The sequence below is a fragment of the Bufo gargarizans genome, chromosome 8 (genome assembly GCF_014858855.1).
Source record: "Bufo gargarizans isolate SCDJY-AF-19 chromosome 8, ASM1485885v1, whole genome shotgun sequence".
NCBI classification, from domain to species: Eukaryota; Metazoa; Chordata; class Amphibia; order Anura; family Bufonidae; genus Bufo; species Bufo gargarizans.
In genome coordinates this window covers 10,466,594-10,492,799 of record NC_058087.1, presented here as the reverse complement: position 1 = coordinate 10,492,799, position 26,206 = coordinate 10,466,594, and the positions used below count along the sequence as shown (strand labels likewise).

Genomic DNA, 26,206 nt, shown 5'->3' with positions numbered 1-26,206 from the left:
GTATTGAATTTGTAAAGAGCTGCAGAATATGGTGGCGTTATAGAAATAAATATTATTATTATTATAAGCTGGGGCGAACACAGTTTGGAAGACGGGGAACAAGAGTGGCACTGCTTTGGAGAAAAAAAAAAGCTTACTTCTCTAATTTTGGCCAAAACCTTCAACACACTTTATACTGTACATGCATACATAATATATCGTGCCACTACCACTATATAGCTATTATCTCCATACAAAGATAGAGTTGTCCTTTAAAGGCGTTGTGTCATCTCAAGCACTGGTGGCATATTGCTGGGATATGCCACCACTGTCAGATATGTGCGGATCCCACCTATGTCTAAAATTAAGCCCACAAAGTAAAAGAGAGCAGGCCGCCCTCCATTCAATTTTAATAGCCGAGCTTTTTATCAGAAGTGCGTGAGCGAGCGCGCCCACTGCTCCTTTCACTTCTATGGGGCAGTCCTATTGAAATGAATAGAGGGTAGCCATGCATGAATGGTCCACTCTCCTTCACCTTGGGGGCTACGTTCGAGAGATACGTGCCGGAGGTGGGAAACGCACCTATCAGACATTGGTGGCATATCATAGTAATATGCCACCAATGCATGAGGCGAGACAACCCCTTTAAAGGGAATATGTCAGTTCCGAAACATGACCTAAAATAGAGTAAGCGATGTGTAGTGCAAGTGGTGCCGAGTCCAGTTATGTCATTTTTATGTTCATACTGTGCCCTGACAAACCAGCAGTGAAATGCATCAAGAGGACTTCTCTCCATGCATTTTACGGCTGCTTTTTCGGAGCCCAGCGCCAGAAGGCAGGTCTACCATCCCTGCGCTGCCACCTTGCTCTCTTGGCGGTTGCGACATGAAGAGCTGCAGGCACCGAATCTGTAGAATAACATACAATCCCATCGTGGTTGCTCACAAGCCACAACTTCTGTTACAAGGCAATGGCTGAAATATTTTCTTACCACTGCTTAGCGGCTAACAAATTATTCACCGCAGGGTCCGAAAGTCTCCCTAGTGATTCCAAGTTACTAAGAGTAAAAGCAATTTATCTCGAAAAGATATGTTGAATCATCAGAAAGAACACTACAATAATATATAATAAAATATTTATCTTTTTTGTTACATGGCAATAAAATAGGGTACAGGTCAGTGATTGACAAAAATCTTCTTCCTGAGATACTGTATCTGGTTCTCTCTTTCTGACACAGTCAGTGATTTCCATTCATAGCTGGGTATCTGTAAGACAAATAAAATCTGATATTAAAACCAATTTATGACATTTATTGGCAAGCTGAAATTGTATATCTGCATACAGTCGTGTTAGCAGCCAATTGTTCACTGATTTTTTTTGTAGTTAAAGGGGTTCTGCAGTTTTTTTAAACTGATGATCTATCCTCTGGATAGATCATCAGCATCTGATCAGCGGGGGTCCGACACCCAGGACCCCCGCCGATCAGCTGTTTGACAAGGCAGCGGAGCTGCGGCCTTCTCGCCGTTTACCGCGGACCCAGTGACGTCACGACTAGTATCAACTGGCCCCGGCGCGGCTAAGCTCCATTCAAGTGAACAGAGCTTAGCCCCGTCCAGGCCATTGATACTAGTCGTGACATCACTGAGCCTGCTGTAAACAGCGAGAAGGCCGCAGCGCTACTGCCTTCTCAAACATCTGATCGGCAGGAGTCCCGGGTGTCGGACCCCTGTGATCAGATGCTGATGATCTATCCAGAGGATAGATCATCAGTTAAAAAAAAAACTGCAGAACCCCTTTAATGAGGTTATACAGCTAGAAGAAAAATGGTGGCTGGGGGGCTCAGAGTGGGTTAAAAAAGAAGAGATACTCCCCTCACCACCGCTTCAGTTCCAATGCCGCCTGGGTTATTGGTGGCAGCAGGCTCAGAATGGATTAATTCAGGGATGCCCAACCTTTGGCCCTCCAGCTGTTGCAAAACTACAACTCCCAGCATGCCTGGACAGCCTACAGCTGGGAGTTGTAGTCTTGCAGCAGCTGGAGGGCCGCAGGTTGAGCATCCCTGGATTAACTGATAGCTCACAGGTCCTCTGCCGTTCCAATGGTCTCTAGTTCCTGGTCCTGTCCCGACACCGAGGAAATGCCTGCTCAGCCAATCACTAGTACGGCCAGTAATTGGCTAAGCAAGCATTTCCTGTGGGGCGAGACAGGACCAGAAAATAGAGACCAGTGGAGGCCGAGGCAGCATCGGGATGACGGAGGACCTGTGAGCCGAGTATCCGTTAACCCTCTCTGAGCCTGCTGCACCAATAACCCAAGCAGCATTGAACTGAAGCAGTAGTGAGGCGAATATCTGTTCTTTTATTTATTTTTACCCGCTGTGAGACTACTGCTACCATTTCTTTTCTGCTGGAAAACACCTTTTAGACAGGCCAGCGATAGGTCATTGGTATGTGTCTCAAGCCCCTTCGCTGCACTGCCGACAAAGATGCCCATACCCCAGTGTCTGGCACTACAGCTCAGCCGGGTTCTGCACACAGATTGACATCCCTGTGTTTTTATACTGCAGAGAAGGTGGTGCTGTTTTGAAGGGGGTCCCAGGGTCGGTACATAGCAAATGGGCCTTTAGACTCAATTTAATCAGGAAGTTTCCAAGAAATGTGGCAGCACATCACGTGAGCATTTGTGGTGCTGCTAACTGGCAGTCAGTGCACACATCGGCATACCTACCTACAGTCCTATATGGGAATCGGAGGTGGTGATGTGATGCAAATGTAAATACAAAAAGGGCATTTCTAGCCTGTTACTGGGCCATCCTGTGCGGAGCAGGGGCTAGGCTTAAAATGACTCACAGTTCCCAAATTCCAATAATAATTCCAGTGCTCTTAGACTACCCAGGGTCACCACAGGCAATGGCAACACTGCATATTCCCCAAAGTAGGGAATAGGTGTCTGGTGTGGGTGCAACTGCTGGGACCCTTGCCAATCACATAAACAGTGGCCTGTGTTCAATATGAATCCAGCGGCCGTCGTGCACATCGGCTGATGCTTCAATAAAAGGGGTTATCCAACCCCTATAATGCCCTCCAAAATGCCCAGCCCCTCACACACGTTATACTTACCCTGTTCCCCGACACCTGCGTCGCTTCTGATGCCCGCACGGCCGCTGCTGCATCTCTCCATCACGCGGCTCAAAACATCCATCGACGGGGGGAGCAGCCAATAGCAGGCTGCAACGGGAACGAGCCTCCCTAGCATAGATGCAGCGGCGGCCATGCCGGGATCAGAAGCGATGTGGGTGCCGGGGAGCAAGGCGAGTATAACCTGTGTGATGGGCCTGGGCATTCTAAAGGTTGGACAACCCTTTTAAACTCTATGGGAAGATAGTCAAGTGCTGTACTCGGCTGTCTTCAGCAGTCCCATAAAGTCGAATGGAGCGTCAGCAGACGTGCTACCGCTGCTGGATTCACAAGACCACCCATTTGTGTGAGCAGTGGGGGTCCCAGCAGTAGGACCACCACTGATCAGATACTTATTGAGGATGTGTTGTTTCTTTAGTTTGCTTTTTTCAGTGATAGTTGTTATGTTGAGTAGACGCTCATTCTACTTTAGACTCAGAATTGACAATCACTACAATCTCAATCATTATCTTCTTAGCTTTAGGAAGTCTTCCACTGCACGCTGTCCCAGGCAGACCCCCCAGCCACACAGCGCAGCGATGTGTCCCCCGTGATCAGTCACTATACACTCCAATGTACCTGAATGACGTGGTATCCTAATATCTCCAAATGCCTTTTCTTCATTGCAAATTGTCCTTTTAAATGTGTATTTTGGCAGAAGGCCTTGGGGCTAAGCAATTCCACAGCAAATCTGTAATACAAAACGGGGAAATTAGCAATAACTAGCAAAATCATGAATTTACTCATAGAAATGAACACAGAAAATCAGATTTGCCTTTTAATTGTAATAGAAATAACAGGTGCATTGAAACAGAATGTCTACCTCCCCCCACAGTGAAGAGGGGTATTCTGTTCACTAGAGGTAAATTCTATACAATTGTTGAAAAATACTTTCTGGATTCACTTCCTCGCTTTTGTAAATTCTCTGCTTGCTATCAATCAATAGGAACCTTCATTGCTTGCTTCCAGTGGATACAAATCAGTGATGGACACACAGGTCAGCACTGATACGCATACCGTATACTGCAATGTGTAAACAATAAAAGTTTCTGCTGGATGACAGCAAGCAGAGATCTTGACAGACCATAAGGAACTGGTATAGGCCATGTACATGGCAGTACAGAGAGTACTGGAGAAAGAGATATTGACCTCTGAGTTCCTTCATAGACACCGTCCTGCTCCGGGTATGGCATCGGCTCTTTGTCCTTGTCCAGCGTGAATTCAAAATCTGAGGAAACAAATATCTATAAAATATGCTGAACCTGATGATAATTCTCCACAGCTGCATTCACAATTCTGCAGGCTACTGAGCTTAAAGGGGTTGTCTGGGATCCCAATAGTACTATACCATTGAAAATTAAATACAAAATATTGTCCTTCTGTAGCCGCCAGCACAAATGATTAAACCTCCTATATAGACAGGTAATCTATTGTCAGTTTACTGCTGCTGTTTGGGGAAGACATTATCTGCAAGGTAATCCTCGTGATAACAGGAGATAGAAAATTGGGGATAACAGTATGACAGCTCTGTTGTTCTCTTGATGGCATGACAGAGTTAAAGCCCCTTTACACAGACCTGAACGACCAGGCCGTTCCCAATAATTGCCTGATCATGCGTGCAGGTAAGAGCTGCATGGCTACTGCAACCGCTCGTCCCCACACAGATTCCTTGTTTCTGGGCAGCAGGTTCCTGTTTACACAGGCCAATCCGCTGCATAGAAACAAAGGTTTTGGGTGCCACATCAAGGATGCTTTTACCTGATGAACAATCATCAACCCATGTAAAAGGGCCTTTATTAAACGCTGATAGGTGTGGGTCCCACCGCTGAGACCCGCACCTATATTGAGAATGGGTCCCCGCAAGTGAAGGAGGGCGCACTGCGCATGCGCAGCCGCCCTCAATTGATTTCTACGGGGCTGGCTCCGCTATTTCCGTCGGCCCATAGAAATGAATGGGAGCCTGGGCCGCGCATGCACGGTATGCTCCCATTCACTTCTATGGGAGCAGTGCTTGGTGGTGGACGCACCCCGGAAAATCTGGGGTCCTCCAGCCACAGCTCTCCCAGCTCCGTTCTCGTTATACTGCTGGGACCCGCACCTATCAGACAATGGGGGCATATCCTAGCGATATGCCCCCATTGTCTGAGATGGGAATACCCCTTTAAACGAGCTATCCCATGACTAAAGTAAAACGTGAAAATCAGACATCATATAATACATGACTATCTCTTTCTAACAAAACTAGAACCAGCCCCGTACCTCACATGGATCCAGAGATCTCCCCATGCATTGCTCTGCTAGATTTATATCAAGCTGAAAGCTCAAGGGGAGTGTCTTTTCTGCTGCAGCTCAGGGGGCGTGTCTGTGCTCTCCCCATCATAGCTCAGGGGGCGTGTCTCAGCTCTCCCTATCACAGCTCAGGGGGCGTGTCTCAGCTCTCCCTATCACAGCTCAGGGGGCGTGTCTCAGCTCTCCCTATCACAGCTAAGGGGGCGTGTCTCAGCTCTCCCTATCACAGCTAAGGGGGCGTGTCTCAGCTCTCCCTATCACAGCTAAGGGGGCGTGTCTCAGCTCTCCCTATCACAGCTAAGGGGGCGTGTCTCAGCTCTCCCCATCACAGCTCAGGGGGCCGTGTCTGTGCTCTCCCTATCACAGCTAAGAAGGCAGTTCAAGGATGAAACTGAGCATGTGCGACCTTCTCAGTGAGCCGGACAAAGAAATAAGATACAGATACATTTTATTGAATAACTCAGTGGCTATACTAAATTTTTAATTACCGTACATCCAATTACAAAAGTATTCAGATCCAGCTGCTGGTTTCAAAACTGTATATGTTGTATGGGACAACCCCCTTTAAGCGAGACTATCTGCTATGCTAACAGTGCAAACAAAGGAAGTTCAAAAACTAGGACAGGAAGTAGAATACATGGAGTGACTTTGAAACATTATATTCAGAAAACCATCCACCTGGTTTGTTTTTCTTTTTTTTTTATTAATACAACAACTAGTCACATACAGTATAGGCTGTTAATAAGTGACAAACATTTTCTAATGCAAGTGCATCCCCTGCCTTGGAGTTTATATAAGTTCAACCTGTCAAATTGTGTTCTGTGCACATGACAGCTTATATCATTTCCAGGCACAGCTCCGCATATTTTGTAGCACCTGTGCCCGGTAGTATACCGGTATGTAGTCCAGTCCCATTCATTTGACTTGGATTAAGCTGCAGTAATCGGCCACAGACTGTACATAATGCATGGTGTTTGATGCATTTTTCCATTTTTCTGCTCTATTCTAGGAACAGAAAGAAAAAAAAAATCCTGCCATTTCACCTCCCCCCTTTTAAAAAAACAAAACACTGTGTACGTATTTTTCTATGGCATCTGTGATTGGTTATTATGTAAAATACTAGGATGTTAGCCTGTTTACGGATGTCTTACCTATAGAATAACCGTACGGGGCTGTTACGGAGACCTTTGTATAATGTTTTCCTCCTAAAATCTCTTCTAGCAATTCCTGAAGCAGCTGGTTCATGGAAGTCACTTCTGCACAATGAAATTGCATATTATTATTACAGGATATTAGATTTCCATTTTGAAAGGCTTCCTAGTCAATTTTAAGTCATTCTTTTACCAACACAATCTAGGCCCTAGGTTCTCCAACACAATCTAGGCCCTAGGGCACATCTATTCTTGCAAAAGCGGTGAGAACACCACAAAATACAAAAAGAAAGGGTCAAAACCTTTTGGACAAAATGTGTAGCATAGATCATTGATCTCTAGAACACGGACATGTTAATATTTATTTATTTTATGCACTTATATAGCGCTGACATATTCCGCAGCGCTTTACAGACATTAGCATCCAACTGTCCCCAGTGCACCTCACAATCTAAGTTCTCTATCTCGAAACCGGAGAACCCGGAGGAAACCCACACAAACACGGGGAGAACATACAAACTCCATGCAGATGTTAATATATAACAGTTCCTAAAGATTGAAATACTAAAAGAGATAGGATTCAGATACCAAAATCTGCAGGTGCACAAACATAAGAAAGAAATACAAAAATCGCAGTCAGAAAGCAACTTGTTATTTTCTAGGATTAAAAAAGGGACTGACGACCTTGTGACAATTACACAATTTCCAAAGTGTTTCCCAGTGGAAACATTTATCCCCTCTGCCTGCTGCAATACATATGTGACCGGCTTTGTTATAAATTTGTTATATATCTTATAACAAGCCGATACAATTGTACTTTTTGGCAGCGGTGTTGCAGTAAATAATAAATGCCATGCAGACATGTGGCTTCAGAGAAGAACAGAAATCTGCCTCTTACCTTTCCTCTTCAGGTGCTGACAGTATGGATCGTGGAACCATGGAACCTGATATTCTGGGTGCTCAATGCAAACCGCACGATTCAGTTCCATAAGATAATACCGTAAACTCATGCTCTGAGCGTGCGGAAAAGCTAAAACATTATACAGTATGGATGGGATCAGTCATTTGCAACATGCACCTCAATCAAGGCTTAAGACTATGGGGCACATTTAAGAGCTGCGTTTAAGACGCCATAACTTTTATTTATTTTATTCTTTGCATCAGGCCATTTTGCCATACACATCAGTAAGATTTAAATTTTTATCAACTTTTATTATGAGCAAAAAGAAGGAAAAAAATATGTGGCATTTTTATTTATATCTGTAAAGAATAAATCAAGGCAACTGGACGTGACATGTTAATATTTGTCCAGTTGCCTTGATTTATTCTTTCCAGATATACCATGACCTGGATAAATGAGAGCCTTCACAGACATTTTTATTTAGGCTATCTACCAGTCACCATAAATAATATGTTCATTATAATGTCCGAATTATTATGACTGGATACCAAATACTGTTTTGTGATGCTTAATAGTATGTTACAAAGACACATTGATTGTAATGGTTTTTGCTCTGTTATTATTATTATTTTGTAGCATTAACGTTGTAGAGAAATGTAACTTTTACCATAAAAGAAAAAAGCTGGGAAGTAAAAATTCTATTTTTCTGCCATTATTTTTAAAATAAAATATTTCCTCAGGTCTTGGAGGGATTTGAATCCCAGGCATTCCTTATAGCAGGCAATAAACTCTCCACTAGTCTATAACACTGCTCTATTGTATAGACATTATTTTTTTTGCTTAAAAAGCTAACTATTTATTCACTTTTATGAATGTGAAGAAAACAGTAATACTATTGGGCATAAACAAATTCCATGTTCACAGCAAAACTTTTATATACAGTAGTGAGTAAAGCAGCTGTTTACTGTTACAGAAGGTCTGGGGTTCAAATCCCACCAAGACCTGTAAAATAATCTTTATTTTAAAAAGGTAAAAAAAATATGAATTTTTACTTCCCAGCTTTTTTTATGATAAAAGTTAAATTTTTCTGCAAAGTTATTGTTACTAAAAAAATAATATAATAATTAACTAAACAAAAACTATTACAGTGTTTTTTGCAGCCTTCCCTTCTGTAACTTTCAAAACACTAGTAACGCCTAAGGAATGCTAGGTTCACATCAACGCTAAGAAATCCAGCAGGCTGTTCTGGCAGAGGAGCAGCCTGCCGGAGTTCACTGTATCCAGCATAGCCGGATAATGCCATGAGCCACCAGATCCCCTACATTTACTGTAATGAGATCCCATAGGGATCCCGCTTTTTAACAGCAGAAATGCCGCCTTTGGGCCAGACAAACAGTTGTGCCAGCCGAATCCCATGACAGTCCACGGCATTATCCGACTCTCCCTGTGGCTGGGGGATGACATTACTGGAATACCCTATATAGGAATCTGCAATCCAAAGTCTACTCTCTGTTGCAGAACCCCCTGCTTGGTCACAGACGACACCATATTCCCAGTGACTTCCCTGCAGCCTGTATGGTGACTACAAAACCACAGATGCTAATGGTTCATTAAATACATTTTAATAGGTTCCAAAGGCAATAGCAGAGATTTTCCTTGCTTGTAGTGGACCTTTACCATCTGCAAATCACTTGATATTTAAAACTACTTTACAGATCCTACACAATGCCAAAAAGCCATAAGAATAACCAAAAAAGGAGCGAACTTACATGCCAACTGGGCATCTAGCTGGCCTAAGAATTTGATGTCGAATACAGCATTTATTAATTCTTTCGGAAACTGTTTTACCAAAGCAAAACTGTAACAGATCTGAATCAAGCACGAAGGACTCAACGAATCTATAAAAAAAATAAGAAAAAAGAAAGACTAAAGATATCATTCAAAGAATAAAGTACAAGTGAAGCTCTAACTTTAGTAGGAGGCACCTTAAAGCAGTGCTCCTCCAGTCCTCAGGGCCCACCTACCGCCATGACCTGATAATATCCCACAGAACACCTGTGGTAAGTCCTGATGCATTGACACTAATTATATCACCTGCTCAATGCTAAGGAAATCCTGAAAACATGACCGGCAGGTGGACCCTGAGGACTGGAGTTGAGGAACCCTGCCTTAAAGGATATCTGCAACCAACAGTTTATTTCATTGCTCCAATCTGAGAAAAAGAAATTAAGCAACTCTGCCAAATCCTGATCAAAAATACCCTACCGTTTTGTGTACACAGCTCAAACTCAGGCCCATGTATCTGCATGGTCACAGACTACAAACCAACTTTCTGTAGTCTAATCCTGAAGTTATATTAGAACAATGTTATTCTGTTCCATTTTCCCTTTCGTCCTACAAACCAGCAGACAGCATAAGAGGGGGACGGGGGTAAGACATGACTGCAGGACCAGAACATGGACCATGGATCTAGACAGGACTGTGTTTGTCCTCTATGTATGCAGACCTATTTCTACATACTGTACTGAGTCCAAATGAATCCTGCAATCCTCTGCTATCTTCAATGCACCTGAACGTGTTCCTGAAAACACAAATAATGATCTGAAAATATAACTGGATGGATATTTGAAGTGTAAATGTCCTCCTGTCCACTGTGCAGTCATACTCTTCCATCTTCTCCCTGACTGCGAGATGCCCAATCGCAGCGGAGAGCGTCACAACCAGGGAGAAGGGGATGCCCCTTGAGAAACAGGGCCGTCTCCTCCTCCCTGTTCCAATGGTATGAATTTACATACCAGGCGGAAAACCAGAACGGGGGGCACAGCGGGGGAACGCCCTACACAGCCCCTATTTACATGATTATGTCAGGACTGGTGAAAGGTCCTCTTTAAGCCAGTACTCTCTGCTCTGCACTGATGAGGGGCAATCACCCTGAAACAGCTGTCTGCAGATGAGATGCTGGCTTATTTAATATCCGACTCATGTCTCAAGGACTTTTTAAAGGGTTGAACATTGACTTAAAGCAGGGATGCTCAACCTGCGGCTCTCCATCTGTTGTTAAACTACAACTCCCACCATGCTCTGCTGTAGGCTGACAGCTGTCCAAGCATGCTGGGAGTTGTAGTGTTGCAACAGATGGAGGGCCGCAGGTTGGATACCCCTGACTTACAGGATAGCTGCCTTATATCTGATGGCATTAGAGGCTTGTTAAGAGCTCATTTGAATCCCTTTTTTACCTAGATTTTAACACGTGGAAATAAATTATGAAGATTTTATTGCGCGCTGGATTCAATACCTTCTTTAAACAGGGTTTGTCTCTTTCCATGGAGGCATATACCAGTGAGGAACAGAAGTATTTGAACACCCTGCAATTTTGAAAGTTCTCCCACTTAGAAATCATGGAGGGGTCTGAAATTCACATTGTAGGGGCATTCCGACTCAGAGACAGAATAAAAAAAAAAAAAGAAATTCAGTAAATCACATTGTATGATTAATAAAGAATGTATTTGTCTTGCACTGCTGAACATAAGTATTTGAACACCTGAGAAAATCAGTGTTAATATTTGGTACAGAAGCCTTTGTTTGCAATTACAGAGGTCGGAACGTTTCCTGTAGCTTCTTGACCAGGTTTGCACACAGGGATTTTGGCCCACTCCTCCACACAGATCTCCTCTAGATCTGTCAGGTTTCGGGGCTGTCGCTGAGCAACACAGAGTTTCAGCTCCCTCCAAAGATATTCTATTGGATTTAGGTCTAGAGACTGGCTAGGCCACTCCAGAACCTTGATATGCTTCTTACGCAGCCACTTCTTGGTTATCCTGGCTGTGTCCTTCGGGTCGTTGTCATGTTGGAAGACCCAGCCACGACCCATCTTCAATGCTCTGACTGAGGGAAGGAGGTTGTTGCTCAAAATCTCACAATAAATGGCCCCATTCATCCTCCCCTTAATACAGTACAGTCGTCCTGTCCCTTTCGCAGAAAAGCCCCCCCAAAGCCTGATGTTACCACCCCCATGCTTCACAGTAGGGATGGTGTTCTTGGGATGCCCAAACACGACGAGTTAAGTTTAGACCAAAAAGTTCTACTTTGGTCTCATCTGACCACATGACTTTCTCCCGTGCCTCCTCTGGATCATCCAGATGGTCATTGGCAAACCAGACGGGCCTGGGGATGTGGTGACTTGAGCAGGGGAACCTTCCGTGCAATGCGTGATTTGAAACCATGACAACGTAGTGTTCTACCGACAGTGACCTTTGAAACTGTGGTCCCAGCTCTCTTCATGTCATTGACCAGCTCCTCCCTTGTAGTTCTGGGGTGATTCCTCACCTTTCTTATCAGTGATACCCCACGAGGTGAGATCTTGCATGGAGCCCCAGTCCGAGGGAGACTGACAGTCATCTTTAGCCTCTTCCATTTTCTAACAATTGCTCCAACAGTTGTCTATAAAGAGCTCAGACAGGTGCTACTAAGTTAGATTAATGAGTGGAGTAGAGGTGGACTTTTTAAAAGGCACAGTAACAGGTCTTTGAGAGCCAGAATTCTTGCTGTTTCTCAGGTGTTCAAATACTTATGTTCAGCAGTGCAAGGCAAATAAATTATTTTTAAAAAATCATACAATGTAATTTCCTGAATTTTGTTTTTAAATGCACCTACAATGTGAATTTCAGACCCCTCCATGATTTCTAAGTGGGAGAACTTGCAAAATCGCAGGGTGTTCAAATACTTCTGTTCCTAACTGTGGGTCTGCAGAAACCAAAAATAGGACCTTTTTCATAAATAAATATTGCAAAGTTGCTTCATTTTAGAAGCATTTGTGATACTGGTTTGTACGTAGGACATCGTTTTTAAACAGTTTGCATTTATGTTCCATCACTTTATGATTCCTGAGAATGTGACCTTGTTACCAATCCTGAAAACACAGAGGATGCGGCCATTCATTGTGTTCCCCCTGCGCTGCGGCACTGCGGCCACCTGGTGTACTGGGAACCGAAGCACAGCCCGATTCATGTAATTGGGACCAGTTACAGTTCTCTGCGCGGTCTGGTGACCGAGAATACTGCTGTGAAGGGGACGCAGTGTTTAAAGCATTGCAGCTCCTTCATTCTAACTGTGGGGAGCCGGCAGGTTGGAACCACACTGATCTCCGATCATTGTGATGGCTTATCCTAGTGATATCGTATAAATTTATAAGATTGGAATACCCCTTTAAAAGGGGTTATCCAATGTCTAAAACATGCTCCCCAATGCCTGGGCCCCTCATATAGATTATACTTACACCGCTCCCCGACACCTGCATCGTTCCTGATCCCTGCACGGCCGCCTCTGCATCTCCCTGTCGTGCGGATCAAAACATCCAGGAAGCAGCCAACAGCAGGCTGCAAAGCAGATGAGCCTCCCTAGCGTCACCAGTAACGTCGCAACCTGCTATTGGCTGCCCCCCCCCCCCATGGCCGGAGATTTTGATCTGTGCGACGGGGAGATGCAGCGGCAGCAGCCGTGCGGGGATCAGGAGCAACGCGGGTGCTGAGGAGCGGGGTAAGTATAATCTATATAAAGAGTCCGGGCATTGGGGGGGGGGGGGGGGCATGTTTTAGACATTAGATAATCCCTTTAAGGATTGACCTGCTGACCATAGCACAATATGACGAAGACACCTACCTTTACGCTCCATTACATGTTGTAAGCATATGTTAAAAAACTCTCTACCCTGAGGTGGCTCATAATTCAGGAAAGCAAAAGGACGGAGAACTATAAGGATACAGGAAGGATGAATCTAGAAGAAAGCAGATGCACATCAAAAACCAGTTAGGAGCAGAAGAAGATCATTTGAATGAATTGCCTCACAATGGCGACCCCTCTCTACATGGATACTATAGGGTGGGGGGGGGGGAGGTCCCCTTCCTGTAATACCTTTGTAATATCCTCCATGGTCACTGCAGCGATGGTGTGTAGAAATGGAGCTCGAGCAACGTTCATCTGCATTAAACAAATAGAAAGTTTTGTGACGTTCCTCCAGGTGACCTTATGCAGTAAGCGCTGGCAGGCGTCCAGCACTCCCTCGGCCAGTTCTCCATTCATCCACTGCCGGCTCTTGATCTGCATTATTTCGTCTAGCAAGAGATCAAGGCTGTCCACCTGCTGGAGTCTCCCCAGGGCACAGCTCTTCAGTTTTTGGAGGAGTTCCCTGTAGGTTTTATGGTGGTTCCCAAAGGAACGAGGCGTTTTTGACAACTGCATAAGTAGGACGGCTATCTTTTCCATGCTTGGCAAGTTGCACTGCTGGATTATAGCATCTATTTTAGAAAGGACAGCTTCATCCACTTGGTTGAGGTTCAAGAGAGAAAGTGCCTTGGCCATTCTGGCCACTTCAGATGGTATAAAGCTTGCAATTAGGTTCCTGCAAGGGAAAAAAAAAAAAATAATAATAATGTAATAAATAAATATTAATTTATTAAATTAATAAATATTTAGTGCATTCCAGACATTACGTCAGAAGATTTCCCGATCGCTGGGTGTCCCAAGGCTGTAAACCCTTCCACAGTAAGAAACCTGGCAGCAAGTGTTCAATTTCTGTACAATGCCCCCACAGAGAAATAGAAGCATTAGGCCTTATACGCGACTGTATTTTCAGTCTGCATTTTTTGTGGTTTGCACGTGGACCCATCCACAAAAACGCGGGCACCACACGGTTGCTGTTCGGCAAATAATAATAGAACATGCCCTATTCTTGTCTGTTTTGCAGACAAGAACATGCATCTCTCTAGAACAGGTCTCCTGGAAAATGCAGGATGCACACGGACCGCCAAACGGATACGTTTGTGCGAACGGAGCCTTACACAGCACCCACTGAAAGAAATGTGCTCTCCCTGTAAGATGCAGAAATGCCTGGTCATTAATAGTGAGAGATGCCACTTTTTGGTGTGCCACGTAATAAATCCTCTAGAACCATAGGGTAACAGCTGATAGCTCACGTGTAAATCCTCACCGTCAGCAGAGACGATGCACAACAGTCCGGAGACATGCCATTGTACGGTGTCACTTACTGTCACTTACCTTTGCAGATGCCTTTGTAGTTCTTTTAGCAGCTTGGTATTTTGGTGTGGTAGATTCACCACGGACTCCGTCATGTGAAGTAGTTGTGTGGGTTTGCAGATATCCAAATGTTGCTGCAAGAGGGAGCAAATTCTAAAGAAGAAACAAAAAATTGAAAAAAATTTAATAAAAAGGTCTATAAAATCCGTTCACACTATAGCATTACATTGGAAGCGCCTCTATATGACGGAACGTTCGGAGACATTTACAATGATTATCGAGTTATTTTCTGTACAGGTTCCAGGGCAGCACATTACAACCACTGTTCGGCAGTTGTGGTCAGGGGCAAAGCTATAGAAGGTGCAGAGGTGACAGTCTCCCCGGGGCCCTGGTGGCTAAGGGGGGGCCCATAACAAAACACCACTTGTATAAATGATGCATTGTAGTTGGGGTCCAGACGCTTCCAGGCTTCAGGTTACACTGAATAAGCCACCTACATGAAGACCGCCATGGAAGTATAAGAGTATGGCTACATGGCGACACTGGTCATGGCCAGGATCGCAGTGCAGATGGTGACCCCATAGAAATTAATAGGATTACAGGGTGAGTTGCAGGTGTGCTCTGACTGTAATCCCCGAATCGCAAATAAAAATAAATAAAAAAAACTACTTTTGGATTTTATTTTGCAGTTCAGGGGTCGCGGCACACCTGCGACCTATTCATTTGTATAGGACCACATCTACACTGCGATGTCCCAGCAATCCTGACCGTGACAGCTGTTGTGCAAACATTGTCGCCATGTAGCCCTACCCTAACTTTGGGGATGAGGAGCCATTAGACAGGTACATGTTAACGTAAAGACTATCCAGCGGTATACCCAGAAATCTTACTTTTGGATGAGGGCGTTATTTGTGCAATCCATTTCCACCATTGCTCTCAGGACAACAAGTAGATGGCTCAGGTTCATCTCATCACTGAAGGTCAGCAGCTTTTCTTCAAGTCTGGGGGAAAAAGCAAAATCCACAAGTATGAAGCTGGGCCATACAAAGTCCTTGGTTGTATTTTATAAAGACATTTACGTACTGGAATGACTTAATGAAGATGTATGAAATTGGAAGAATGGTTCCGATTTTCCCAGTGTCACTCATGCCCAACGTACCTGGTATTTCAGCTCAGACCCATTCACTTAAAGGGGTTGTCCAGGTTCAGAGCTGGACTCGGACATATCCTCTTCTTCTCCCAGGCAGCCCCTCTGAGATGAGCATCAGAGCATCTCATGCTTTTTCAGCAGACCCGGCTTCCATCTAGCGGTGTTCCCAGTGACATCACCGGAACTAATGGGTGGGCTTTAACGGTGACCTAGCCTGTTTTACAGGCTAGGGCAGCACTAAAGCCTGCCCATTAGGGCCGGCGTCGGAAGCCTCCGCCTAGCAGAGACCCGATACGTCACCAGATCTGCTGAAAAACCATGAAATGCTCTGATGCTCATCTCAGAGGGGCTGCCTGGGTGAAGAAGGGGATATGTCTGGGTTCAGCTCTGCACCCGGACAACCCCTTTAATAACAGAGCTGACCTGCAATACCAGACACATGCCATGGACAAAGTGGCGCTGTTCCCGGGAAAAAGAAAAAAAAATGAACATTTTTGTACTGCAAGACAACCCCTCTAACCCCTTAAAGGGGTTGTCTGAGATTTTAGTACTGATGACCTATCCTCAGGATAGGTTGTCAATATCAGATCAGTGGGAATCCACTGATCTGATATTGTCCGCATCTTTTGCGGCCCCATTGGAATGAATGGGTTTGCACCCGTTCCGCATTTCCGCAAATTGCGGAACGGATACTGTGAATGAGCCCTTTTTCAATGCTTTCAACATCATTTTGGTAGTGGTGGAAATAATCAAACGCAGAGTCGAGGAGAAGACGCCCATAGCAGTCAATTAGATTCCAGCTCTCCTTTTTCAGAGGCCAAATGCCAAAGCAATAAAATATGGAAGTGGCTGGTGAGGAAGAAAGAGTTTACATGTCTGCTGCATGCAGGATGAGAGGGACATGCACGCTTTTTCGGACACTTACCCATCTCTCATATGGTGAGATACCATTCTACTTAAGGCATCAAACAGATCCACAAAGGTCTCGGGATCATTACACATTTTCATCATCTCAACAAGTCGTGGCTTGGCCATAACGGGGAAGTCCGTATTGTTTAGTCGTAGGTGCTTGTACACCCCAGCAATGCTGGACAGGTCTTTGGCATCCATTGCGCCTATGTGCTGCTTGAAGACGTTGTCGTATTTCTCCAGCAGGGAGACATAGGTGAACTTATATTTATAGAAAAGTCTCATCACCCTGAACGCATGCCTGACGTCGGACAGCTCAAATTTCTGGATGACGGATTCTGTCTTTTCGACCAGTCGTTCCTGCAGGTTTGGTGAGCTTACCGACTGCAAGCAGACGAGGAGACAGGACAATGTTCTGGAGAGCAGAAGATGGGACAGAACCATCATAGACAGGACATCAACAAGAAATGTTAAGCCAGAAATACATTGTACTGACAGTGGAGCTAAAGTGTGTTCCAGTGATATCAAGTTCTCCCCTTTGCACAAGACAGGGGAAAACTACTAGATTGGTGGGGGGTCCTACCACCGATCATTAGAACGTGGGTCCCAAACACCGTGGAAATGAACGGAGCAGGTGGTCGGAAATGCACGCTGATGTTTCATTCATTTCTGTGGGAGTTACTGAAATAGCGCTCAGTGCAACGCTCATCTATTTCCAGAACTGTCAACTCCGTTAAAATGAATAGAGCAGCCGCACCCATTTCTGACCACCCATTCTTTCCATTTCAGGGGGGGGCTCCATGAGATTTGGGGCCTCCATTCTCATGATCTGCGGCAGGACCCCCACCAATCTAATAGTTTTCCCCTATGCTGTGGGCAGAGGATAATGATATAACTGAAATACCCCTTTAAATGCAATGTGTGTAATTTCCTCTTCTTCGTACACATCCAAAGTTGCATTTGAAATTCTTTTTGATATGGAGGATGCAAATAGACCTGACCCTAAATAGGGTTGTTTCATCATAACAAGACCCTTTAAGATTAAATGGGATCTGTCAGCAGTTTTGACCATCCTGAACTGCTGACAGCAGCAGGTAGGGACAGTACAAACATACCTTTTTGTGGAGCTTTTGTCATCAGGAGGAGTTTGAATATGAAGTTTTATTCTGGAAGATTCTGGAAGTACTCAGGAGGTGGAGCTTCAATGTGAAGTGCTCTCTGCATGGAGCTGCTCCACAGCCCCTCGCTGAGTGACTGCTGCAGTGGTCTGCTGGTTGGATTTCATAGCTGTCACTCAAAGCAGAAGGTAGAGGACCCTTCTACTTAGTAGATAATATACCCAAGGTGGGAAAAAATGAAAAGTTTCTAAGAAACTTTCTATACTTCCTAATTTGCTTTGCCTTCCAATCCCTTAAAGGGGTTATCCAAGACTATAAAATGCTCCCCCATATTCTGGGCCCCTTACATTGAATCTACTTACTTCGCTCCCTGCGCCGCTCCTGGTTCCCGCACCGCCGCTGCAGCTTCTCCCAGTGCGCGAATGAAAACATCTGGTGGCGGGGGGGAGCAGCCAATGGCAGGCGGTGACGGGGACGAGCCTCCCTAGCGTCACCCGCAATGCTGCCTGTCACTGGTTGCTACCCGACCCCCAGATCCCTCCCCTCCCCGACATCGGATGTTTTCATCTGGGCAAGGAGTGAAGCAGCAGCAGCGGCGGTGCGGGGACCAGGAGAGGCGCAGGGAGTGGGGAGCGAGGTAAGTAGATTCAATGTGAGGGGCCCCGGCATATGGGGGAACATTTTATATAGTCTTGGATAACCCCTTTAATTTACAAATTCCTTCATTTTCAAGATCTGTGCTTGCTGTCAGAGTCTGCAGGACTAGGAGTCATAAAAGTTGCCATCTACTTATTATCTGATAATGGATAAGGCGATGAAGGTGTGAGTATACGTACACAGGATCGTCCGCATCTTCCAAATCCCTGTCCACGACACTGGCCATGTGTCCTATAAGCGGACTAGTGGTCAGATCTTGTTTTTTCAAGCAAACTGCAAACTTTGCTAATGTTGGAAGATCAAGTCTGTGCATTCAAAGAAAATAAAGAGAGAATTCCTGATCACAAAGTGCAAATTTACACGTCTCACCTTCTGTAAAACCCTGCATCTATCATCCTGACATGGTGACGTGCAGGTGTACGGCATGTAACCGCTGCAGCCAATCACTGTCTTCTGTGTAAAAACTGCTGAGGACAGTGATTGTCTGCAGTGGTCATATGCCATATACTACAAGGTCACCTCTGCAGTTTGTACACAAGGACCGGAACAGCACTGCAAAGAATGGCGCTGGAGACCATATGATGATTTTTTTAATTTTAGGCTACAGGAGGGCTTGTCCGAGATCTTTAAATATCTTGGAAACCCCTTTCAGGCTGTGGTAAACTGTTCACATGGTTCTGCAAATAGAGACCTCCTGCATACAGCCATACTGCGGCTCCATTTTGTACGCAGACTAAAGGGGGTTGTCCCAACTCAGCACACAGCATTTATCATGTAGACAAAATTATTACAAGGCACTTACTAATGTATTGTGATTGTCCATTTTGCCTCCTTTGCTGGCTTCATTCATTTTTCCATCACATTATACACTGCTCGTATCCAGGGGTTATGGCCACAGATACCAGTTGGCCTCGAGCTGCTGCACATGCGTGACTATGTGCACTCACAAGGTCCCGGCCACCAGAGAGGCCGTCACTTTTTTATATAGTGTGCACGGCCACTTCTGATGAATTGCAGGGTGGTCATAACCCCTATATACGAGCAGTATATGATGGGAAGAGAAATCAAGCCTCCAGCAAAGGAAGCAATATGGATAATAACAATAGTAAGTGCCTTATTCTAAAGCGCATCTGTCAGCAGTTTTGTACCTATGACACTGGCTGACCTGTTACATGTGCACTTGGCAGCTGAAGGCATCTGTGTTGGTCCCATGTTCATATGTTCCCGCATTTCTGAGAAAAATGATGTTTTGATATATGTAAATGAGCCTCTAGGAGCAACGGAGGCGTTAACATTACACCTAGAGGCTCTGCTCTCTCTGCAACTGCTGTGCCCTCTGCACTTTAATTGACAGGGCCTGGTGTGATCACATTTGCCTGGCCCTGTCAATCAAAATGCAGATGATGTGGCAGTTGCAGGGAAAGCTGAGTGTCTAGGTGCAATGACAACGCCCCCGTTGCTCCTAGAGTCTCATTTGCATATAGTAAAACATAATTTTTCTCCGCAATGCAGGCACATAGGAACACCTGCCAAGTGCACATGTAACAGCCAGTGTCATAGGTACAAATCTGCTGACAGATGCCCTTTATCTACATTATGAATGTAATTTGCTGCAGTGAGAAAACCCCTTCAATAGGGATCCATAAAAGTGCAAGAGTCCTTGACTGCACTAAACTTCTGTGCCCTTGTTGGGACCCTCGGGATAAATCCAAAATAACAATCACGGTCAATTCACCCCCAAATCCCATTAGGAGTCCCAACTTGTGTGTAATAAAACAACATACTTTGTTATATATTAAAAACTACAAAACCGAAAAGTGAACCACAAGTGTAAATTTAAAACTGTCATGGCGAAACAGGGGACAGTTGTTGATTTCACTGGTAGCGGCAGTACTCGCGTCAGTGTGTTATATCTCAGCACTGTGATATTAATAAACAGTTTTTATATATTTCTTTTTTTTTAAAGGTGAATTGTGTGGCGTTTTTATTTATTTCCACAACTTTTCATTTATTGACACTCATTGCCATATATGTTTTTTTTTTGACCATGTGCACATAAAAAAATAATAATAATTAAAAGTGTTTATTAATGTCACAGCGCTGAGATATAACACACTGACGCGAGTACTGCCGCTACCAGTGAAATCAACAACTGTCCCCTGTTCTGCCCTGACAGTTTTAAATTTACACGTGTGGTTAATTTTCGGTTTTGTAGTCCTCGACTGTAACTCTTATGTCTCCAATTTCGCATTAATCTAACAACACAAAAAACAGCATGCTCCATCCGAATGTATGCACGGAGGAAAGGTCTTTAAAAGCCCGGGTTCTCACCCAATGGAGCTTTGTACAGCAACCCACAGTGCCCGATACAGACCCCCATGTGACACCATATCGCCTCTGCGCCCTGTAAATCATGCCTAAGGCTTACCCCGGCCATACATATTAGATTAATCTAGGCCAAACCCGATGATTTTGGTGAAGCTGGTCAACTGTCTAATATGTATGGGGGCCTCCTGACTCTCCACGTCAGCAGATGGGAGATAAGCCAACAGAGGTGTCTGGGAGCATTTTACTCCCCTATCCCAATAAAAGCACATGCACACTTGGCTGAGCAGGGGTGGGAGAGGGGTGTGCATGTGTATTGGGCGAGGGGTGTTAGGGAAAACGGCTGCCAAGCATTCAGCCATCGTTTATCTAAAATGTACAGCCAGCTTTAGTTCAGACTAAAAAAAAAAAATTAGCAAAAAAAATTATTGTGAAAAGGAAGACAAACTCAGTAACGTCACTGGCTGCGGTATCATGATCAGTGATGGCCAGTTCGCCTGCGAACACATGCGAGCTGCCATCTTAACTCACAAGTCTGGCGAGGCACAGGTAAGTCCTTACCTGTGCCTGTGCGCGAGCCGGTCTGAAACAAATGCGGTCATCGGCCGGGGACCTTCATCGGGCTGTTCTCAGAACTGCCTGCTCCCGGTGCCCGCATTGTTTCAGACCGGCTTGCGCACAGGCACAGGTAAGGACTTACCTGTGCCTCGCCAGACTTGTGAGTTAAGATGGCAGCTCGGCAAACTCGCCATCACTGATCATGATCACTGAGCACTTCTGCTATTTGATAACATTTTAATCTTCAGAAATTAATGAACTCACCTTTCTAATCTTCTCCATCCTTCAACTACCAGCCGCTGTATTACAGCATCGTGCGCCTGCACCTGAAACCTTGAGGTGAACAAATAGAGGGTTAATGCAGTGCATGTGCATAGGCTGAGGTCATACCTGTGTCCCCCCCACCCCGGGGTCACAGGAGGTAATACAGGGGCAGCCATGACAGTAACAGACTGTGATCATTCCTCCTGATGTCACTTGGCGCCGCTCTTCCCCCATTTACGCATTCATGGCACCAGGCGGAAAAACTTTTCATGATGCTCCCCAAATAATGCTCCTAATATCGAGCCTGGTGTCATTTAAAAGCTAAGGCTACTTTCACACTGGCGTTTTGGTTTCCGTTTGTGAGATCCGTTTTAGGACTCTCAGCAGGCGGTCCAAAACGGATCAGTTTTGCCCTAATGCATTCTGAATGGATAAGGATCTGCTCAGAATGCATCAGTTTGCCTCTGTTTGGCCTCCATTACGCTCTGGAGGCGGACACCAAAACGCTGACTATGCGGAGGCAAACGGATCCGTCCTGACACACAATGTAAGTCAATGGGGACGGATCTGTTTTCACTGGCACAATAGAAAACGGATCCGTCCTTCATTGACTTTCAATAGTGTTCAAGACAGATCCGTCTTGGCTATGTTACAGATAATATAAATGGATCCGTTCTGAACGGATGCATGCGGTTGTATTATCATTGCGGATCCGTCTGTGCAGATCCATGATGGACCCGCACCAAACGCGAGTGTGAACATAGCCTAAGATTACAGGTTTCAGCAGGATACCAAGATACTAGCGAGGGTTTCAAACTGTATTCAATAACTCCATGACAGTGAAAGGGTCTAAAAAGGTTTAAAATTCTGTGCCGATTCATCTCTATATCCATTGGAGCTTCGTTTTTTTTATGATTTCCTGCCTAAAAATATGACAACTTGCTGCTGCCTTCAAATACCACTAGAGGGAGCCTAAGAACTCAATAACAAGGCATTATGCAGCTCCCTCTAGTGGCGGCCAGCATGGTACCTTTTACATCTACGAAGAGAATTTGAAGATTCGTATAAAAAAATAAACAAAAAATAAAAATAAATTAAAAAAATAAGATTAGAAAGAGTGAAGATGTACTCTAAAATAATTCTGATACGAGACTGGTTTTATAACTGTTGCAAAAAACATTCACACAGTTTTGCTATGATTATAACGTATGGGGGGAGGGAGTTTAATACTTTTAAACTTGGCAGCATCCCCACAACACAATACAACCTCAATGTGTCCCATATAGTAAGCGTAGTCAACCACCTACATCATTAAGTTGTACAAGACATCCACCAGTTCTTTGTCATCTAGGAGATCAACGTTGTCCCGCGCTAATGTGCGGAGAGCAATAAATTCTGGGTGATCTCGAATTTGGCCAAGTGTTCTACATGTTTCCGGTTTCCCTTCTTGAAAATACCAAAGCAGATTGACTGCGTAGCCCACGTGATGTACCGAAAGTGCGGATCGGTTCATGCCCAGCAGCTGGAACACTTGATATTCTGTGGAGCATTTCTTTAACTGGTCCAATAACGGTTCCGTTTTCACAGTCTGAGTCTGAAGCAATCGCAGTGAGAAACAGAAAGGACCCCTCCAACGGAGCATGGTGGCCAGACTTATCTATAGAGATGGTTGCATCGTGTTTCTCCTCCTCCTTTCTGCGCACGCCTATAATAAAAGGGTTATGTTAGAAGTGATTTTATAGGAGGTCATTTTTGCTATTATATATTTATATTACAAAATAACAGATTTTTATGATCTCCAGCAAACAAAGATGACATGAACATGGATGACCAACATAAAAATGTTATAAACAAGTCATGTACGCGGCAGGAATCCCGTACAGCACCTCGTACTGACCACAGTACACGGCCACATTTTGCACCATATTACGAGCCAAGCGACATACAGGATGAGATCTGAGATCCTTTCTGGCCCATGTTTCATCCATACATTCTTCCCTAAAACAGATCCTAATACACACAATAAGGACATGTATAAAACTGATGCAAAGGAAAAGTAAGGAAGAAGATATCTAAAGGGAACCTGTCACATTGGACATGGTGTCTGATCCGCAGGCAGCAGATTGATACATAGCTTTGTGGGAAAAGATTCAATCATCTAAATTTTATACACTCATAAGAGATGCTGCAGAATTGGTATTACATGGGGGATGTAAGTGGATACTAAAACAGGCATAACCGGAGAAGTCACCTCTTATCTTTAAAGGCTATTTACATCTTTGGGGGGAAAAAATGTTATTGTTGCATTTTACTCATTTGGGGCTAAAACTAATTTTTTTCAATTGGTCTTTATTAAAAAAAAAATATTGAGCTGTTCTGTCACAAAAGGTTAACATGTTTTTCTAACCGTGTGACTGGTACTTTCACTTTGGGCCGGTCATCTAATAACCCTGATCTCTAAACTACTAAGAGGCAATAAAAACGTATTTAAAGGGAACCTGTCATGTGGATATTTGATTATAATCTAACTAATTATATACAATCATTAACTACTAAAAAGTACCTTAGATGTATTCACTTACTAGTGTGACAGATGGTTACCTCATAATATACACACAAATATGCCGCATGCTACATGCTAATGAGCTGATTTGAGTCCGGCGTGATGTCATTGAGTCCGGCGTATATTTAATTCAGAGCTATAGCCACTCCCCTGCCCACCTGCTGCTGATTCATATGGAAACAAACTGTCATTCAGCAGCAGGTGGGCGGGGAGAGTCAGGAGCTCATGAATATTCAGGACTCATCATTATCAGCTGGTGCTTTTCAATACAAGATGTTGGCAGATTCACTGGGTCAATTAAAGAAAGTGACCCAGCATTTTGCTAAGAGAATCAGTCACTTATTTATGTTGCCCTTAGTTAGGACACCATAAAACTGGTGACAGGTTCCCTTTAAGCCACATTCTTATCAGTAAAGGATTGAGGATTGAGCTTTGATGAGTGTCTATAAGGTCAGAGATAAGGAGTCCTTCAGCTGCCTGTCTGACGGAGAAAATAGAAAATTCAGATCCTGCTAGTAGAGCATCTCAGCTCTGAACAGAAAAAAGGACTCCATATTTTTAATAAAGGCCAATTGAAAAAAAATTTTTTAGCTCATAATGAATACAATGAGCTAATAAAAAAAAAAAAAAAAATTGCCCCCAAAACTGTACATAACCTTTAAATGAATAAAATACACGTTTTACTGAATCTTTTCGCACAGAATGCTTTATCAGCTCACCGTGTTCAGTGTGACAGGTTCCCTTTAAGGCAGACAGTTTGACATTTTCATTTTCCAAAGAACCTCAGAAAAAGGAGGTAGAGTCCGGCTGCCATGGGCAATAACCCAGATTTTCTGCAAGATTCTTAAAAATGACACCAGAAAGACTTGGGCAGGGCCATCTCATGTACTACCCAGTTGATGATTTCATTTAAAATGTACTATCACGAGCTGCACTTTGTTGGAAATTCAAAGTCATGCAAACAGCCCCATCTATTCTGATAAAACCGTTGTGCGCTATGCCGACGCTTTTGCTAACTTTAGCCATGAGCTTTAGAAAAACTTTTCATATGTCATAGTGACATATCAAAAGTTTTGATCTGTGGTAGTCTGAGTGCTCCCCCGATCGTTAGAACAAGGAGAGAAAAGGGTCACACACGGCTCTCTCCTCACTGCAGGACAGAAGGTCTATGGGCCCGTCTCGCTTCCGACACGGTTGCAGTGGGCGCAATTTTATTTTGATCCGACAAGCATCTAGTCGTGCTAAAACATGTGCTTTACAGAGAGACTTGACATGTTGCACTTTGCACCTATTGTAGGGATGGAAGGTCTAGTTTAACAGTCTTTTATCTGCTTGTCAAAATAAGCTTCCCTCATTCCACATATAATAACAAATACTAAATACTATATTCAACTCTCACAGTTAAAAAAAAATAACCATTACCTAATACAACTCAGATTCGCTTACAAATGATCGCCACTTTTCTCCTGTCCTAAACCAGAGGGGAATACAATCACTGGAACACAGTGACCCAGAACGTCGCGTTCATGACGTCATCTTGCAAGCCCTGCATTTCTTACACGTAACTTTCTTTGAACGAAGACGGTTACTGGAGATAAGCCAGGTGTAGCGTGCGATGGTTATACATGAAAACACATAGAGGCATAAAAGGCTGTCTGGCCCACGGAGCTTACAGTCTACAGCTTACAGAGGTCAGGAGCAAGGCAGGAATCCTGCTAACCGCCGAGCTGACTTTCACTGACGACCACAGTCAAAAGAAGCCAATAACCGAAACATCGATTCTCCCTTTCCCAAAGCGAGTGATCGTGGCCGCCACCTGCTGGTCACTAACTGTTAATGGTGGACTGAAATTGGGAGAAACTACAACACAAAGGGAGAGTTACCGGTAGCAGTAAAACCATGTTGTTGCTTTAATATTTCAGATAGTGCCAAAAAAGAGTAACCTAAAAGCATTGCTTTGCCATGGGCAATGCCAAAACTGACATATTGTAAATAGGGGCAACAAGGAGATGTTGAAAAGCTTTGTTTAAGGCCTCATGCACACAACCGTTGTTTCATTCCGTGTCCATTGTTCAGTTTTTCGTGATTTTCTGCGGACCCATTGACTTTCAATGGGTCCATTGAAAACTCGGCT

General features: G+C 44.3%; 1 protein-coding gene across 5 annotated transcripts; it reads right to left on the bottom strand.

Moving 5' to 3' along the window:
* Nucleotides 1-1,102: 1,102 nt before the first annotated feature.
* LOC122944361 (FAST kinase domain-containing protein 1, mitochondrial-like) lies at nt 1,103-25,815 on the bottom strand. 5 transcript variants are annotated; one of them, XM_044302540.1, is made up of 15 exons: nt 25,746-25,815; nt 22,817-23,214; nt 21,510-21,578; nt 18,542-18,667; nt 16,604-17,002; nt 15,419-15,529; nt 14,550-14,681; nt 13,407-13,893; nt 13,155-13,269; nt 9,266-9,394; nt 7,494-7,625; nt 6,596-6,700; nt 4,305-4,383; nt 3,735-3,846; nt 1,103-1,244 (listed from the first exon to the last, which is right to left on the bottom strand). In XM_044302540.1, exons 2-15 carry the CDS (start codon nt 23,149-23,151, stop codon nt 1,155-1,157), a joined length of 2,421 nt encoding a protein of 806 aa, XP_044158475.1. In that variant the 5' UTR covers nt 23,152-23,214; nt 25,746-25,815; the 3' UTR covers nt 1,103-1,154. The 5 variants fall into 5 exon arrangements, with proteins under 5 accessions (XP_044158475.1, XP_044158474.1, XP_044158470.1 ...); XM_044302539.1 differs by having other exon boundaries at nt 25,760-25,810; XM_044302535.1 differs by having other exon boundaries at nt 25,495-25,808.
* Nucleotides 25,816-26,206: the final 391 nt, after the last annotated feature.